Raw genomic sequence first — 17,007 nt, forward strand, 5'->3', positions numbered from 1 at the left:
TTTAGAATCACTATACCAAATTTTCTTTCCAACAAATTATTAGGCAAAGTCAAATAAAATAAAATGATAAAAGTCAAGGCACCCATCTAGGCAGAGTTAATCCAAAACGGGGGGTAAAAAGCGCCTGCATTTCCGAGGCTGCTCCATTTGTTTATCTGTGTGTGTTTTTATGTGTGTGTGAGTGGGCTTTAAAATAAACATGTGCTTTCAATCTGGCACTTCTTTTAGGGTAACTTGCTTTCTGAGCTCCAGGAAATACGTTGTTTACATAAGCTTCCACGGCAAGCATTAAGTTAGGTATGTAATAAATTTCATTTCCAATTAACATTCACACAAGGTAGAAAAGTAGCTCTCTTGAATATCAGTTTTGAAGTGAAATAGAAATGGATGAAGAAAACTTCAGTAAGTATCTCATCGTAGACAGCTCTAGAAAAACAGCCGTTTCAAGTAAACACAGCAAAGTTTCTTCCACTATCTACAATTTGTTTTTCGAAAATATCCTAAAGGCTCCATTAATTTATTTGTTCATTCAAAAAGTTTACATAGAACACTAACTATGTATAGTTGTCTGCTATGGGATGCCATGGCCATGGGGCCTGGGAGAAATATCCAACTCCATCTGATTTAGTTGGTTCTGGCAATCCAATACAGTATATATTTGATCTTGTCTTTCTCTAAAGAAATACTAAATAAAATCCATTCTCTTTATTCATCACCTAAAGCAAAGTAGCAAGAAGCAAACGCCACATGGACTTACTTTATTTCCCAGGTAGGGAGCTGGGGCGCTCCAGTAGTAGCTTTGGGGCAGGGCACGGCGGGCCTCCGAGCTGCTGATGCTGATCTGCTGAGGTGGATGTAAGTCACCCTGCCGGGGAGCCACTCGAATGTGGCCGGAGATGTCAGTCAGATACCAGCCACTCATGTCTTGTATCTGGAAGAAAACACACAATCATCATCACTGAGGAAAAAAAAAATCCATCAGTCTCTTTTGTCTTCCATATTCCTGTAGCGTCCATTTTTTGGAAATAAAAAAAAAATGATAAATATTTAGAAAAATATGTTGTGAATATCATTAAATTTGTCATATGTACTCATTATAGGTGCTCATTGTTGTTTTTTTCTTGATGTTTCTAGGAGTTTGGATGGCAATATGTAATAATCTGTTTTTATTGATCCAATACTTTTGAAAAAAATTGTGATTCCAAATACCTCTTTCTCAAAAATATAAATTCATTCAAAATTACACAATGTGTATAATGTTATATAGGTTATCTTATAGTTGGACTTTGAATTTCATATTTTTCACTCCACCAGTAATTTCATTTTGTTCATGGAAAAGATTATTTCAGAAGGTGTTATACATGTATTTGTAAAGCAGAGGAAGAAAAGAAGTGAGATATGCAAGTGCCTGAAAGGTGGATTTTCATTCAGTATTTCCTCCTTTCCCATTTATTTTAATTTCAACTGTGAGGCTTAAGGACATTTAAGTCCACAAGCCTGTTGCTGTGACCACAGCTCACAATACTGTACCTACTCCTGCCCATGAGGTCAGAAGTGCTATAGGGACTCATAGCATAGATCCTTGGCCCGGAAAAGAAAGGAAACTCGAAGGAGGAACTAGAGAACGCATGATGATTTGCTTTTCCATCTTATATTCCAGCCAGGGGCAGGTAGACAGCTACAATTCTAATTTAAACTGTCCTACCTGGTCAGGACAAAATACTGGATACTAGTTTTGCAGCTACCAGGAGCCCACTAGCTGTGTGTGAGCTGTTTGGTGATGTGGGAGCGGGGAACAGAATGGTAACGGTGATGATACATAGAGGAAATATTTTTAAAAATTTCTTCATGTAGAGATCACTTGATTCCTCATCTCCCAAAGCTGTGGAATTGCTGGGACTGCCCTGCTCAAAAGAGAAAGACAAGCCAGGTAAAAACTTATTGGCTAGCTAGACAATAAGATATATATTACTTCCTTCTTGTCCCTTTCCAACATCACCTTCAGGCCATCTAAGACAGCACAGTGAGATTCAGAGGAAGATCTTTCCAGAAGACTTTCTGAAATGAAAATATCAGTGGACCTAGTTTCTGAAAACCAAGGTTGAGTGCCACCTCTGCTCTCTGCTAACCATGAAACTTTGATCTATTAATGGAGCAGTCTGGGGGGGCGGGGGGAGTCTACAAACAAGAGGAGGAAGTTAGACTAGATGTCCATTTGCTGCTGGTTCTATGCAATCTGCTCTGAAAACAACACAATTGATAAAGTATGTATAGATTCAAATTTAGACACAACAGTACAATCAGAAATTACACATAACCTTTCAGATCACTTAAGAGCAATGTAGGCAGAGAAAAATATTTGATAATTGTGTTAAAGATTAGTTAGCTGATTAAAGTTGAAAGGAAGGGGTGTTGGGAAGATTGTTTATTGAAACAGAGATCTTTGTAAACACAAGTCTGATCACATCAGTCTCCTACTAAAATCCTTCAGTGACTTTTCAAGTATAAGAATCCAATTCTTGAGCACACTCAAGGCTATATGGTGTAGTTTTCCACGTCCCCTCTAGGCTTCTCTTTCTCCAGCCCATTTCCTGCCACTCTGCATTCTTAAGTGCTACCACCCAGGCTATTTGAAATTCCCTGAAGTTCCCATTTTCCTCTCAGAGGTCTTCCAGGAGGAGACAGACCCCTGTCTGAAGAGCTGGAAAGGCATCAGGAGGGTGGTGGGCAGTGGAAGTGGGAAGGAAAAATGTTAATATTAGCGGAAGAAAAGCCCAATAACTACTAAAGGTAAGAATTTGAAACTTTTCAAATCACTTAAGAAGGAAGATGTTTAAATGTAGTGTCCCCTTTTAACAATGAAAGGGTCTATGCAACATCAAATAGTTCCTAAAGGCTGGTGGGTAATATGTACTATGTATATAGATAATAAAGAAGTCTTTCTCAACTTACATACCAATAACATTGGCAAATGGAATACAGAATTCTCCACATCATCAGCTGATGCTTTCTCTGTTGAATCGTCTGCCCTTGTGGCTAAAACAATATTAATTCCATTACTGCTTCACATACTAATCTTGGACCCTGAAAAGGCTAGTGTTTACTTATTCCAGGAGGATCCAGTGTACACATTGTTGCCAACAAAACTTTAAAGGCTTGGATCAGAGATACACAAATAGCATTTGAAAGAAAATTCCATCATTTCTTTGTGATAACTTGAAGTAGAAGCTCACTACAAGAAAAAAAATCTCCTTAAATTTCTTACAAAAGAATAACAATAGCAAGCAGGCCCATGGAGCGGCACACAGAATTAAAAGGCTGTCGCTTACATTGCCATACGTCCAGTAGGAGCTCTGACATCGGTTTGAAACCCCCGAACAGAAACACTCGTCACAACCTTTATGATTATCCTCTTGCAAATTGAAGAAGCCGGATTTGCAGCGACTACAGTCTCCTCCTTCAACGTTCTCCTATAAATAGAGAGGTGAATTAGCAACAGAGATGCCCTTCAAAGTATGGAATCATCTCTACTTCTGTTTAAGGAAAATATGAAGTGTATTTTATTCACTTTACCTCTCAAACATATTTAAAGTAGAATGATGTTTTTAAAAATCTGCTCAAAAGCTCCTTATTAAGCTATATTCTTTTTAACCACATAGATGGGAAAGAATATTAGACACTACTGTACTAAAGGTTACAAGTTTGATCTTCATGTATGTCAAGGGCATAGAGTACACGTCATGATGATAAATACAGCAGTAAGTTAGACTGACTAAAATGGGGTCAGATTGGGTCACCATCCTCTGTTGTTGAACTACTTCCTCCTAGAACACATGATATGTGGTAAAATTAAAGGCATTAAACTAATATGTGGCTGTATAATGGAACGTGGCTATCACACAGATGGTAAAATACTTTTCATATTACACATTAAAAATACACACAGCTGAGGCAAGCATAAGAAGCAGACAGGTGGAGAAACTGGGGCAGACAGCCACAGTATTTTCCTGATGAGACTAAGTAGAACAGGAAGAAAGTTTGCCCTGGTTCATTTTCAGTGCTTCCTCTCACACATTGGTATAACCAGCTAATCATATGGTGACACTATGGGAAAAAATAATTCTTGTTCAGTGACTGCTCTCTAGGCTGATTTCATTAACCTAGTCTCAATATACTGAAAAATTATTTATTTATAGGCGGGGCTATAATGTGGACTCAGGTCAGGGAAAGCAGACTACATGACAAAAAAGTGGGGAGGGTGTAATCTCTCAATGTAAAGAATGGTCAATCTTGACTAATAACTTCTAAATGAAGGCTCCCTGCTTCCCAGGAAACAGATTCTCAATATCCCTACACCTGCATTTGCTCCACATTTTTCCTCTTCCTTGAATTCCCCTATTACCTCAATTCTGAAGCTTTCCTTTTCCTTAGAGAACTAACTTCTCTCCCAACTATATTCCCATAGCACTTTCTACACTACTCTATTATAACCACAAAAAAAGCCATCGCTGTATCTTCTAGGACTGTTCTCTCCAGCTATATAACCTATTCAGAGGTGGAAACCCTGTTTTAGTTCTCTTTATAGGACCAGAAAATGGCAGGGTTCCTGGGACAACATTGAGCACTCACCTAAGACAATTTTATTAAGTTTAAATGATCTCTTGGTGGCCCTGTTTTTCAGGCATAGTGAAGTGCTATGCACCTGGTAGATGTTTAATCAAAATATTTTGAGTAAACCAAGATTGGCAGAAGATGGGGATGATAAGATCTGAGAATATAAGAGGAAAAATAGAAGAGAGAGCACCATGAAAAAATAGAGAAATTTATAAGAATAAACAAATAAAGAGGTTCTCCTTGTATCTAAGAAAACAATTTACTTAAAGTTAACTTTTGACTCCATTTCTATGACTCACTCACAACTTCACCTCTATGTTGGTGGGAGCCTAAACAAAGGAGTGTCCTTAGGCGCATTTCACGTGTGAAACTTTAGCCTCCTGATAGGTACGCAAATTGAATGATTGCCACTGACATTCTTGCTAGTTTTTATTTCTAAGGTAGTTTCTGGATATTTCAAGATGATAAATAACAGCAAAGCTAGTCAAACTAATTTCAGACCTATGGTGACACATAAATTCCTAAAGCCCTGAAGTTGAGAGTGTCTTCAGAGGAGTATAGAGGCAGAAAAGATGAAACATACCTATAATTATAATTTAGCTTATCCACTGAGGACACAGCACAGCTGTTGTGGACTCTGTGTTCTTCTGCGCTTGGTCTAATCTACTTCTCATTTACTCTAATGAATCCTTATAGTACCACTTTTTTGAGATTCAGGCTAAGTTCAACAATTAGACATTTTTAGACATTAGTTACATTTTCCTTAGCTCCATTTTAGCCTGGTAGTATGACCCTGAAAAAATTATGATTAAATAATTGCAATACTCAATTTAATTTAATAATCTGAAGCAACACATTAGGGTAGAAATTCTCAGGAGTATAAAAATCCGTGGGTCAAGGTCCCTGTCTTTAAAAGCCAACATCTAGAGTTGGGTAAAAAGATACATTAACAATCAACCATAATGCATAGTGGAATACGCTAAGTGCATCTCAGAAATAAGTTAAATTATGGGAACACAGAGGAGGAGGGACTGATTCCTGCTATGAAGGCTTGGGGAGACTTTCTGACCAGAGAGGACTTTGACCTAAATCATGAAGAATTGTTTAAAAATTCGACCTGTTAGATGAGATAGAATGAGAGGGTGATGTTAGCAGAGATCCTGGGAACAAGAAATAACGCAAAGGGTAGAAAGTTCATCCGTTACTTATTCTTTCAAAACAAATGCATCGAATACTTCCTCTGTGCTAGGCACTTCACTTGCTACTTGGGTTCCAGGGTCCCTGCTCTCAGATAATGAACCTGTAAGTTTACCCTAAGAGATATGGATCTTTCCCTTTAAGAACTGGTAAGTCATTAAAGGTTATTCAGCAGGGGAAAAGTCAACAGAACTATACTTGAGGCACTTAAGTTGGCCGTAGCTGGTAAAATATCTATGAAATGTGAGACACTGGAACAAAGAAATCTTTCATTACTCTAGGCTGCAGTAAAGGGTAACTCAACAGGCTTGCAGTCTCCAAGCCTGCACATTCTGAATTGTAAAGACTGTCCCTTGACCAGCTCTTTGGAGATAATCTACAAGCCCTTGGAATATCCTGCCTGATAAGATTGTCTTTGTATATCTGGGGCCAGGGGTCACTCCAGATATTTTATGCTACCAATGTGATTTATGTGATTATGGTCTAGTTTTGTTAACGTGGGGCTTTGGGCCACGATGTATCAGTGTCGCCTCTGGGGGTACTGGAGACTGAGTGGTTAAGGTCAGTCATAGGGTTCTCCATATCTCCATGACTGACCCCCAGTAAAAACCCTGGACTCAAGACTTTGGTGAGCTTCCCTGGTTGGCAATACGTCATACATGTTGTTACACATTGTTGCTGGGAGAATTAAGTGGTATCGGCATGATTCTACTGGGAGAGGATAAGTGGAAGCTTGCACTTGGTCTCTCCTGGACTCTTCCTTGTGCACCTTTTGTCATTGCTAATTTTAATCTGTATCCTTTCACTAGAATAAACCACAAACATGAGTATAACAGCTCTACTGGGTCCGTGAGTCCTTCCAGTAAATCAGTGAAAATGAGGGTAGTCTTAGGGACATCCAACACACTATGGGAATGATGATAGGATGTCTACACCTATACAAACAGGTTAGCCAAGTGATAGTTCTGCTTTGTTTATTGTCACAAATCTTTGAGTCAAAATATTTTAGACTCTGTTATAGGTTCTCAAGCTTATCCTATTCTATCTCCCTGGGCCCAATTCACTTCGACCCTCTTCACAAATAATTTTCAACTCTTACAATGTTTGCATAGACCTTACATAAGATTGCACATCATGTCAGCTTAACACCACAACTTTAAGTTTCAAGACTCCTACTTCTTTACTCCCGAGTCTATACCATTCTTTTTCTTTAGTGCATGGTAGCTCCTAATCAGATTGAGCTGGATTCATTCAGTTGAAAAGTGCTTGGTTCTGATTTTCCTCAGGCTCTACCACAGACAAAGATTAAGCCACAACTAAATAGTAAATATGGTGGCTATAGAACCTACTTATACATCTTCCTTATGGCCTAGTTATAGGACCTTTTGAGGCTGGCAAGAAGATAAAGGATTAGGAAGAAAATATTTTTAGCTTGCTAGACTCAGCTTTCTGGACAAGTCTCAACATGGAGAGAATTAGTTATATCATGTTCTACTTCCTTTTCCAACCTCCCTTGAGAAAATACATATTTAAGTACATATCTGAGTAATTTCTTGCTTAAGGATTGTATTTCCAAAGTTTTATTTAAAAAATATTAGTTTTAAAACAGTGATTACTAGAGAATTTTTCAGTTTGACATTTAATATATTTTAGATATTTTAGCATGGCAAAATTCAAACAGAGTAGCATAGTGTTCCAGGACTTTTATAGCACCTCAAAGACATAAAAGTTCCCCACCTTCTAGAAGTTTGCTAATATACATGATCTTGGCAGCTTGGATCTCAGTTCTTTTTATGGGTTCCCAAGTGCATAACTGGTTTTTCAAAATTTCTCTGTGACTCAACCACTGTCATCCACGAAGCAGCCCTTCAATGTATTCCTGTTTCATTCTTGGAAGATCCTCTTGCTATGAATGGTCCAGTACTTAATTTTTTTGATTCTCAGCTTGAGAGTGAACCCTCTAAAGCAGAGGAATTTGTGGAAGTACTTTGAGAAATTTAATATTCTTTGCTATCAATATCAAATTATTAATAAATGTTCTTACATTATCTCACTGTTCCTTTATTCTCTACTATTATTTATTCATCAATTCATAGCTGAGATATTACATACAAGGCATTATACAAGATGCCAGAGGGAATATAAAAATGCCCTCAAGAGGATTGTTATCAAAGGAAGTAAGAGAGTGAACACATAAGTATAATTCAAGGTAGAAGTCACTGCCCCAAGATGGGTGCTGAGTACATGCTGTGGGTCTAACACCGAACTTATCACCAGTCCTCCATCCCCATGAAGAAAATACAAGACAGAAAAGCCAAAGGTCTGAGAGAAAAAGATGTATATCAGGTTTTCCTGATAGGATTAAAACAGGTTACTGTGGCACTGTCTTCTCCAATTGAAATGTTTTTAGATGTAAGAATGCCTACTAAGAGTTATTTATTAAAATAAATGCAAACAGTAAAACCAACATTTTGTTCTTTTCTTGACATTTGTATTATGAAGGTCTTCGAATGCAGAGATCAAACCTTATACTTTCTCACCATCCAACTCAATTTCTAAAGCACAGATGTGAATATAATTGATCCTAAATATCTAACAATGATGGCGAAAATTTGCAATTTCCAGCCTAAATGCTATTTTAGTCATTATGAGATTTCTCTCTCCTTTAGCTATTATTTCTATCACATTTTGGTACTGATAAACTTTAAAAAGAGTTTTTAACCTGTAATTTAATAATTTTTTAGAAATTATAACCATTTGTCTAAACAAAGTGAGGTCTAATCTATTCTCTCTCTCAGTATGTAGATTGAGCAGCTCTTGTCAATCCAGTAAATTCATTTTAACATTTTACTTATTTAAAGTCCGTTATTGATTCTTTCTAACTTACAAATTTAAGGGTCATTTTCACACCTAAGCCTATGAAATAGGTAATGTGCGGAATGCTCTAGACTTCCACTCTAGAGATTAATATTCTTTTATATCACTATATTTTCTTAAAACCAAATAATATACTTTGTTCCTAAAACATTATTCTAATTGGTTGTATTAACAAAAATTAAATAGCAACTAATCGTCAATTATCTCTCCATTGTAAATTATTAATCCATATACTATTTCTATTCTCTTACATATTATGATAATACAAGTGTCATTTCACTTTAGATCAGTGGTTCTCAATCTATTTTTCCTTATCATGCTCCTAAGGAGCCTCTTCAGTCATTTTTTTCATAATCATCCCCACCATAAATTCAATATAATAGATATACTGTATGTACAGATGCATTGTGTGGATGTTTGCCTTATACATAAAATGAATATGATATATTTGTCCCTCAAGAACAAATTTTCATCCCCTTAGGGAGGAACGTATTTCCGTTGAACACATTTAGCTGAGTATCTAATTAGCTATGTCGTGGCCTCTTCTGCAAAGAAACTTTTAATGGCTGCCGTTTATTTTTCTTTGGTATTCTTTTCCCCTAAAAACAAAGTTGAATTAGAAAGATCTTACTAGTGTCTTTTTTTCTTGACGTCAGACACCGTTGAGTCGACATCAATTTCCTTTTTGCTATAGTTTCCTCAGTACAGTTTTTCTCTGGAGAAATAGAGCCACAGCAACTTCCCTGTATTCTCTCTCATGAAGCCACTCCTGATAAATTAGGTACAACGTCAGGAGGACGTGTTTAACTGTGACTGTTAGTCAACCGGGAATTCTATTGACGAAGTTACCAGGGATATCTCCAGTGACATTTAAGTTATTTTTTCTGATAATTGCTTCAGAAATTTCACAGTCATGTTTGTTTTTTGGGGTGTTTGTAGTCAAGTACTGATTTTCCTCTCTTACAGCCTTCAATCTAATGCATCCTAGCATTAAAAGAAGTTACCAAACGAAGGATGATTAGCTAATTAGCAGTATTTGTTGAGCATACTGTTCCAAGGCTAAAAATTAAATAGTTGGTGGGTTAGAAAGACAGAGAAGGAAATAAAAGAAAATTAGTTCTCACTTTTCATAAGCTTAGCTTTCAATATTAAAAAATTCATTAACATAATATTTTTGAACTGTAGCTGTTGCAGTAGACAAATTCCTGCCCACACTTTTTATGCTAAAAATTGTCCATCTGTAATTTAGACTCGAGATCAAATACATAAGATGAATGTGTTTTGTAGAAATGCCCAAAGGTCAAGCCTAACAAGCTAATGAGGTGATCATTCCTGTACATAAGTGGAATAGAGGAGGAAAATCCAAAACCAATAAAAATGTTAGCACACGCCATAAAGATCCTATCGGGGAAAAGGGTGGAAACGTATCTCTACTAGTAAAACAGCAATATAGATAAACAAAAAAAAGTAATCCATCAGGGATTTATGATTATACTTTACATTTGCACAAGGCTTCAAGCTTATAATTACACCTATTGAGAGTTAGGCAAGAAAGATTTAATATCATCACTTTACAAATTAAGAAATGCGAATCAGACAGTTTAAGCAACTGTCAAAGCTTCACAATTTTTAGTTTTCTTCCTTCATTCTTTTTCATGTATGAGTCATATATTATCTTCTTATTGTTCAATGCTGAAGAAAACATATAGGATCCATGTCATCACTGAGGTGAGATAGACATTAAACAGGATTATAAATTGTGAAAAGATCATAAAAGAAAAGAAAAAGGTGTTAACAAGTTTATCATGGCAGGAGAATGATTTATATTGGGGGATTCAGGAGAGCTTTGCTGAGAAAGTGGAGCTGTGCCTTGAAAAATGCCTAGCTCAGCAAAGAGAGAGGGCCAGAGGTGAGGTTTTCCCAGGAGTCTGAATAGAATCTGTAAAATTCCAGAGTTAGAAAGAGCTTGGTGACTCAAGGAATTTAAGCAAGGCTGGAAGATAGTGCCTGAAGCTCAAGAACATTCTGGAGCGTTAAGCCAAGGTCAGATCACATAATCTTGTGGGCCAATAAAGACTTAATGCAAAGGGAAATAAAAAACCCAAAGCAAAACAAGACGAAAACACAGAATTTGATTTCTGGTCTTTTACTTTGCTATTCATCTTTCTATTTTCAGACTTCATTAAAAATAAAAGCACTCGTTCCTACCTAGATCAACGTCAATTTATATTATTGATCAGAGCTTGCAATCCAACTGACTTTGAATGGTTAACATGACACCCAATTTCAAGAGCCAATTTCTAGTATGTGAAACTTAAAATATATACCAAGAGTCAGAATAGAATTTACATTCGATTGACTTGTCATACATTTGTAATTGGCTTGCCTCTTACAATTCACAAGAAGATAAAGATTCGCAATAACAAAAAAATTAGTAAATATTTTTGTGTCTTGAGCTAGTATTGCTTTCATATTTTAAAATATAATGAGGATGATGTTCATTAATATCATTGTCTAGACAAGGATATAACAGAAAATCTTTTGGGTAAAGATGATAGTAGTTGATATTGTATTAAGAATGTTAGTTACCTCTTTTTAAATCAGGAAATTGTTCCTTCAATTAAAGAAATTTTAAATTTGGAATTATTTTAAAGCACCATAAAAGTACATATAATATGACAACTGTCTATTACTCACAACCTAGAGGTAAAAAACGTTAACATTTTTTCTTGTGTGTTTCAGATATATTTTTAAAGGAATAATACTTAGGCACACCTGGATCTCACTTCACTTCCATTCTCGTCCCTTCCCTCTTTCTCGAGAGTTAACTACTATTCTGAAACTAGTACACATATCAGTATATTCAAAATTTTAAAATTTATGTATGTGTATCCACACAATATAAAATTGTTTCATGTTTCATAACTTTACATAAATGATAATATTATGGCATTTGTTTTCTTCACTTTGCTTGAAGTTTCTGAAATTTATCAATGTTTATACACGTGGGCCTATTCCACTCACTTGAACTATTTCTTGTATCAGACTACGGGAATATACTACACTTTATTTTTCTTACTGATTTATGAATATTTAGATTTTTTAATTTTCATTATAACAAGTAAGTCTACATTGAACACCTTTCATATACTTCTTTCTATATCTTGTACGAGTTTCTTTAGGGTAAATGTCTAGATGTGGGGTTGCTGACTATCAGGGTTCCAACATCTGAATGACACTGAATGATGCCATGTTGCCCTCCTAAGATTGTGGGGCTAATTCAATCTAATAACAGCAGTGGAAAACATTTCCATTTCTCCAGATTTTCCCAGCAACTGGTTTTATCAGCTATCTCTTCATTTAAAATTTTATTTTATGTTCAATAATCTTCTAAAAAATTATCTCCACTTTAAAATATTTATTTCTGGATATCAGAGTTTTTGTTGTTATTCTAAATATTTTCATTACATTTTCTAATCAGTTATCACTGGTATAGAAATGCTATTGCTTTTTATAGACTGAGTCTTATATTCTGTAATCTGGTAGAACTCCAGCTTCAATATTCTTCTTACCGAGTGTATACTTCATTGAACAGCTCTTTCAGTGAAGTTGGGCTGTGAGTGATAGACATAATAATCTAATATTTGTCTCTAGTTTTAATATTTTTCTCTCTGTCTTGACTGGTGGACAGATTTTCTACTACGAGCCCTGGTGGTGGATATCTTTTATATATTCTTCAAACTGAGGATGTATAATTTTCTTTAATTCTTCATAAGTCTTTTCTCCTTCATTATTCCTTGAATATTGTTTCTCCCCAGCTTCATCTAATCTCCTCTTTGGCTACTCCTGCTAAATTTATGTTGACCTTTATCATTCTATCAGCCATCTCATTCTATCAGCTGCTTCGCATCTCCTATTTTTATTTCTTTACCTCCCTATGTCAATTTACAGGTAATGGCCTCAGATCTGTATTTCTGATTCTCTATCCAGCAGTTTCTAATCTTTTGTTCAACCCATTCACTGAATTTTAAATTTTAACAGCTATATATATTTTTTGATTGTATAATTAAGTTACATTGACTTCTTTTCCAAACACTTATTTTTTTATTTTAATATAGGGCTCTATTTTGTATTTTTTCCTACTTTTCTTTTTTATTCTTTTATGTTCTAATCATATTTTTATGATTATACATTTTCTACATCTTTTTATTTCTATGAATGGTATAATAAAATGATTAACATATTTTTATGTTTACGCAATATCTTTCAGACTATCCCATTCTTTCTAGTTCTTAGTGTACAAATATTCTGATTTTTGAGGCTTCTGATTTCCTTTTGTAGCTACTTTCCTTTTGTACATGTACCGTTTTATGGTGAACTCATTGTCAGTTGAGGCTGTACTTTCTTTCCTTTGGGAATACTATTTGCCTGACTCGAAGAATTCTAGAACATAAAGGGAGAAAAAACTGACCCCCTTCCCACGTGGCACACAGGTTTGGGGGTTTGATTCCTCACAGCACACCAGTTTTCCCTCATCTAGGGCCCCAAGGGAAAGAGGAAATTTTCTAGCTGCCACTCCCAGCTTGCAGGTAGAATTTTCTACTGCCTGTTCCACTATCAGGGAGCATTTCTACAGTTTGTGCTTAAGTGAATTCCGTTCCAATTTCCTCTGTGAGTATAAATCCTAGTGTCAAGTCCTAGAGAGGCCATTACAACTCCAAACTTTAACCTCTGTCTCAGGACTAAGAACAACCTTCCACCCCCAACCCCATGACCTTAGTTGCTCAGTTTCGCTTGAGCTTAAACTTGAATTAGAGTTCCCTCTTTGGTCTGACATCAAGGAATTTTCCTTTCTTTCCTGAATTAACACAATTATAAATTTATCTGCTCTGTTTTATCCAGTATACTTATATTTGAAATGGTAGAAATGGGAAAGGTGGCGCCCACTTTTCTCAGTACGGCATTTTAGCAGGACGTCAGTCACTTAGAATTTACAGTAGAAATAAATTTAGGCCCAAGACTTCATGACAAAGTGCTTCCTTAAAAGGACTACATACTTCAGTAAGTAAGATATTTCTTTCTAATGAAAGTTATGAAAAACTGTTCTATGTTATAGTGTAAGGGAATAAATGTGCAAATGCTTCCTTGTTAATATGCATTGTAGAGATGAACTCTTATACAGATATCATTTTATTTCAATTTAAGTCTCAAGTATCTTAGCTTCTCAGTATAATTTTGCTTGTTAAATAGCTTTTTGATCCACGTTGTTTTCAGTAATCAACTGATGCACCTATGTCACATCACGTTTTTGTGAAGCATAATGAGCTATCACATTTCTCTCTACCTTAGGAAATGTCTTTTCAGTATTTAAATTGCATGCATATTTTGTTGGAACACTGGGTATTTATTATTCTTATAAACAGGAGGCTATAGGTACATAATCACAGTACATTACATGCACATATATTGTGATATAATTCATTAGCTGTATGCATATAATTCGTCATTTTTTATATTACATAGATACTTAATGAAACTTGTTTTCTGCAAGTTTTTAGCCTAAGAACATTTAGTTTGTAAGAGCTTATAGTCATTTATTTAAAATAGCACACAGTTGAAGTGCAACTTTTTTGTGAGGCTATTTAGTTAATTTTTCATTCTCTCATGATTTTGTGATTGTTGTTATTGTTGTGTTTTAATTGTGTAGAGCTTCCAGAGTCTTCGTAAGGGGCATGCTTCTTCTTAGGATTGTAATCATTCCTGGGACAACACTGAGGCAGACGCAGGGCAGGCAGTAGCTCAAGGAGATTTCCCCCGGAGCTCTGCTAAGGGCTACTCCTGTTCTAGCCTTTCTCACTATATTTACCAAAGACACTGAACGAAACCAGGCCTGCCTCCCTCCCTCACTGGTGACTCTGTCCTTGTAAATACCAAGCATCTGCACAGTATGAAAGATAAGTGTTTAAAAACATTCCCTATCTTTTTTCCCAGTTTGATTTCCTATATTCTAGAGACTTGGGAGTTTTCGCTTCCATTTTAAGTTCAGCTTTGCCTGTCCTTTATTTGAACAGTGATAAAGGTTAGAGATTTCTGCTGTGGAGTTTTGGAAAAGAAATAAAGCACACACATGATACGTTTTATTAAACATTAGAGAAGATGTACTAGGAGCCTGTAGCCTTGCCCAAAAGACATCCAGGATGAAGAGGGGAGGCATCTCTCAACAAGGCGTCTCCCACAGACAACTACCCTGCCGTGGTCCACCGGAGCAATTTTTCACTTCAAATAATATTGGAATGAAATGTACTAGATCCAGAAATTTTACCATGTTCCGGTCTGTGACATCTTTTTACCGTGGATTGTGGACTTACTACCTGATTATGTAGACAAGTGTTTTATTGTTTCAGTCGTTCAGAATAGGTACCCAGCTTACCCTTGATAAAACATATACCTCTTATGTAACTATTATAATATTTAGCCTGATATTTCAGACATCATTGTCCCAGTAAATATACATTTAACATTAATACTAATATTTACTTCTTCTATTATGCTTTAGTGTTTGTATACACATGCATACATACAACAACTCTAAGCATGTAATTTGTAGCTGCCTAGATAAGGCTAAAGAATTAATAAAGCAAAGATTCTTAATAAGGTTCCATCTATGATTGAGAACAAAGACAAAAAATTAGTAACATTAATTTTTACATCAGTATGGCATGCTAAATTTTGCAATGCAGTGTTCATTCTATTAGTTAATGTAGCTAACAATGATCTGAACATTTTGGAACTGATTCCTATAACTCAAGGAAATCAGTTTTATCATTTTAGACGTGTGCCTGCCTCCGTGTTTCCTCTACGTGCATAAGCTGCAGGTGTAATGCAGCCCTTGGTGATAACATGATGGGCAATCGGCTGAATGTGTACAACAACTAAAGTTGCATTTCTGAAAGTACTCTTGGGAGGAAATACTGAGCCTTTAATCAATTCACTAGGGCTTCTTACATTTTTGTTAACTAAACAGTAGAATGAAGATAGTATTTTCAAATATGGTATACTCATATGGTATCTGAGTTCAAACTTCAGAAGATTATTTAAAAATCCAGAATGAGGGGTCAGCCCTGTGGTGTAACAATTAAGTTCATGCTCTCCGCTTTGGCGGCCCAGGGTTCATGGGTTCAGATGCCACGTGTGGACCCACACACTGCTCTTCAAGCATGCTGTGGCAGGCAGCCCTGAGCTAACATCTGTTGCCAATCTTCCTCTTTTTGCTTGAAGAACATTGTCGCTGAGCTAATATCTGTGCCAAACTTCCTCACCAAAAAGAAAAAAAAATCCAGAATGAAGCCCTTGACAGAATTATTTTAAAAATTAGATGCAATTAGATAGTAGATTTGAGTGTACAGTAGTTTTAAAAGGTTCCTATTTTTAGTGCTATATATTTTTAAACTAACAGACTAGATAGGTAATGGGGGAAAAGTGTTTTTGCTATAAAATGACAGTTTCTTAAGATGACTTGTCTTCTGTGCATTTGTAGGTTTTTAGACAAATGGCAGGTGTCTTGCTGCAATGAACCTGGTTCTTAAGACACTTATAGGAGTGCCACATCTAGAACAGACAGTGGATATTTACAGGAGAAGTTATAATTGCTTAGTGCCAGCAGATATAACAGGGAAGCCAAGGAAAATGACCTTTTGTCCTAACAGTGGGACTTTACTGGAATAAACAACGTACCTTGCAGGTACAGGCTCCAAAACAAGGGTCCTCATTTATGCTCCCTGCCCCACTGCAGTTGCAGGGTTTGCAGTCTGGATAGCCAAAGTAGCCCCGGGCACAGCGGTCGCAGCTCACCCCTCGGAAGCCAGGCTTGCAGTGACAGGAGCCAGGTGCCAGACCTAAAAGGTGAGAGATAAGTATCAACATTTTTAAAACAAATATGTAATTTAGTTTCTAAGGTTTTAATTATAGTAAGCTTTAACATTCTACTTTAATAAAAAATTTAGTTTCTTGGTGGACGTCAATAAAGAAAAGTTAAAACCAAACGACGTAGGGTTTAATTAGAACCTGGCTATGATTGGCTACAATGGTGTCTTCTAAGAATCTTTAAAAATATTGAGAATGAAAAAAAAAGAGAAAATCTCAAAGAATCTACCAAAACTAAGGCTATGGAAAAACTGCCACAATGATCAAGGAGTAATTTCCATAACTCAGACTGATAACACTGGATTAAAAATAAGCACAGGGTCAGCTCCAGTGGCCTAGTGCTTAAGTTCGTCATGCTCCATTTCAGCAGCCAGGATTCGGTTCCAGGGTGTGGAC

General features: G+C 36.2%; 1 protein-coding gene across 5 annotated transcripts in view; it reads right to left on the reverse strand.

Annotated features, from left to right (window-relative positions):
• Positions 1-17,007, reverse strand: part of LAMA2 (laminin subunit alpha 2) — a 531,319-nt gene that overhangs the window by 280,379 nt on the left and 233,933 nt on the right. For all 5 annotated transcript variants that reach the window (XM_046676887.1, XM_046676886.1, XM_046676884.1 and 2 more), the window contains 3 exons: positions 16,423-16,583; positions 3,330-3,470; positions 758-931 (listed from right to left, as the gene is read on the reverse strand). In XM_046676887.1, the coding sequence (XP_046532843.1) occupies positions 758-931; positions 3,330-3,470; positions 16,423-16,583 (476 nt within the window). The remainder of the gene's footprint in view (positions 1-757; positions 932-3,329; positions 3,471-16,422; positions 16,584-17,007) is intronic.

The sequence above is a fragment of the Equus quagga genome, chromosome 11, assembly GCF_021613505.1.
Source record: "Equus quagga isolate Etosha38 chromosome 11, UCLA_HA_Equagga_1.0, whole genome shotgun sequence".
Lineage (NCBI taxonomy): Eukaryota > Metazoa > Chordata > Mammalia > Perissodactyla > Equidae > Equus > Equus quagga.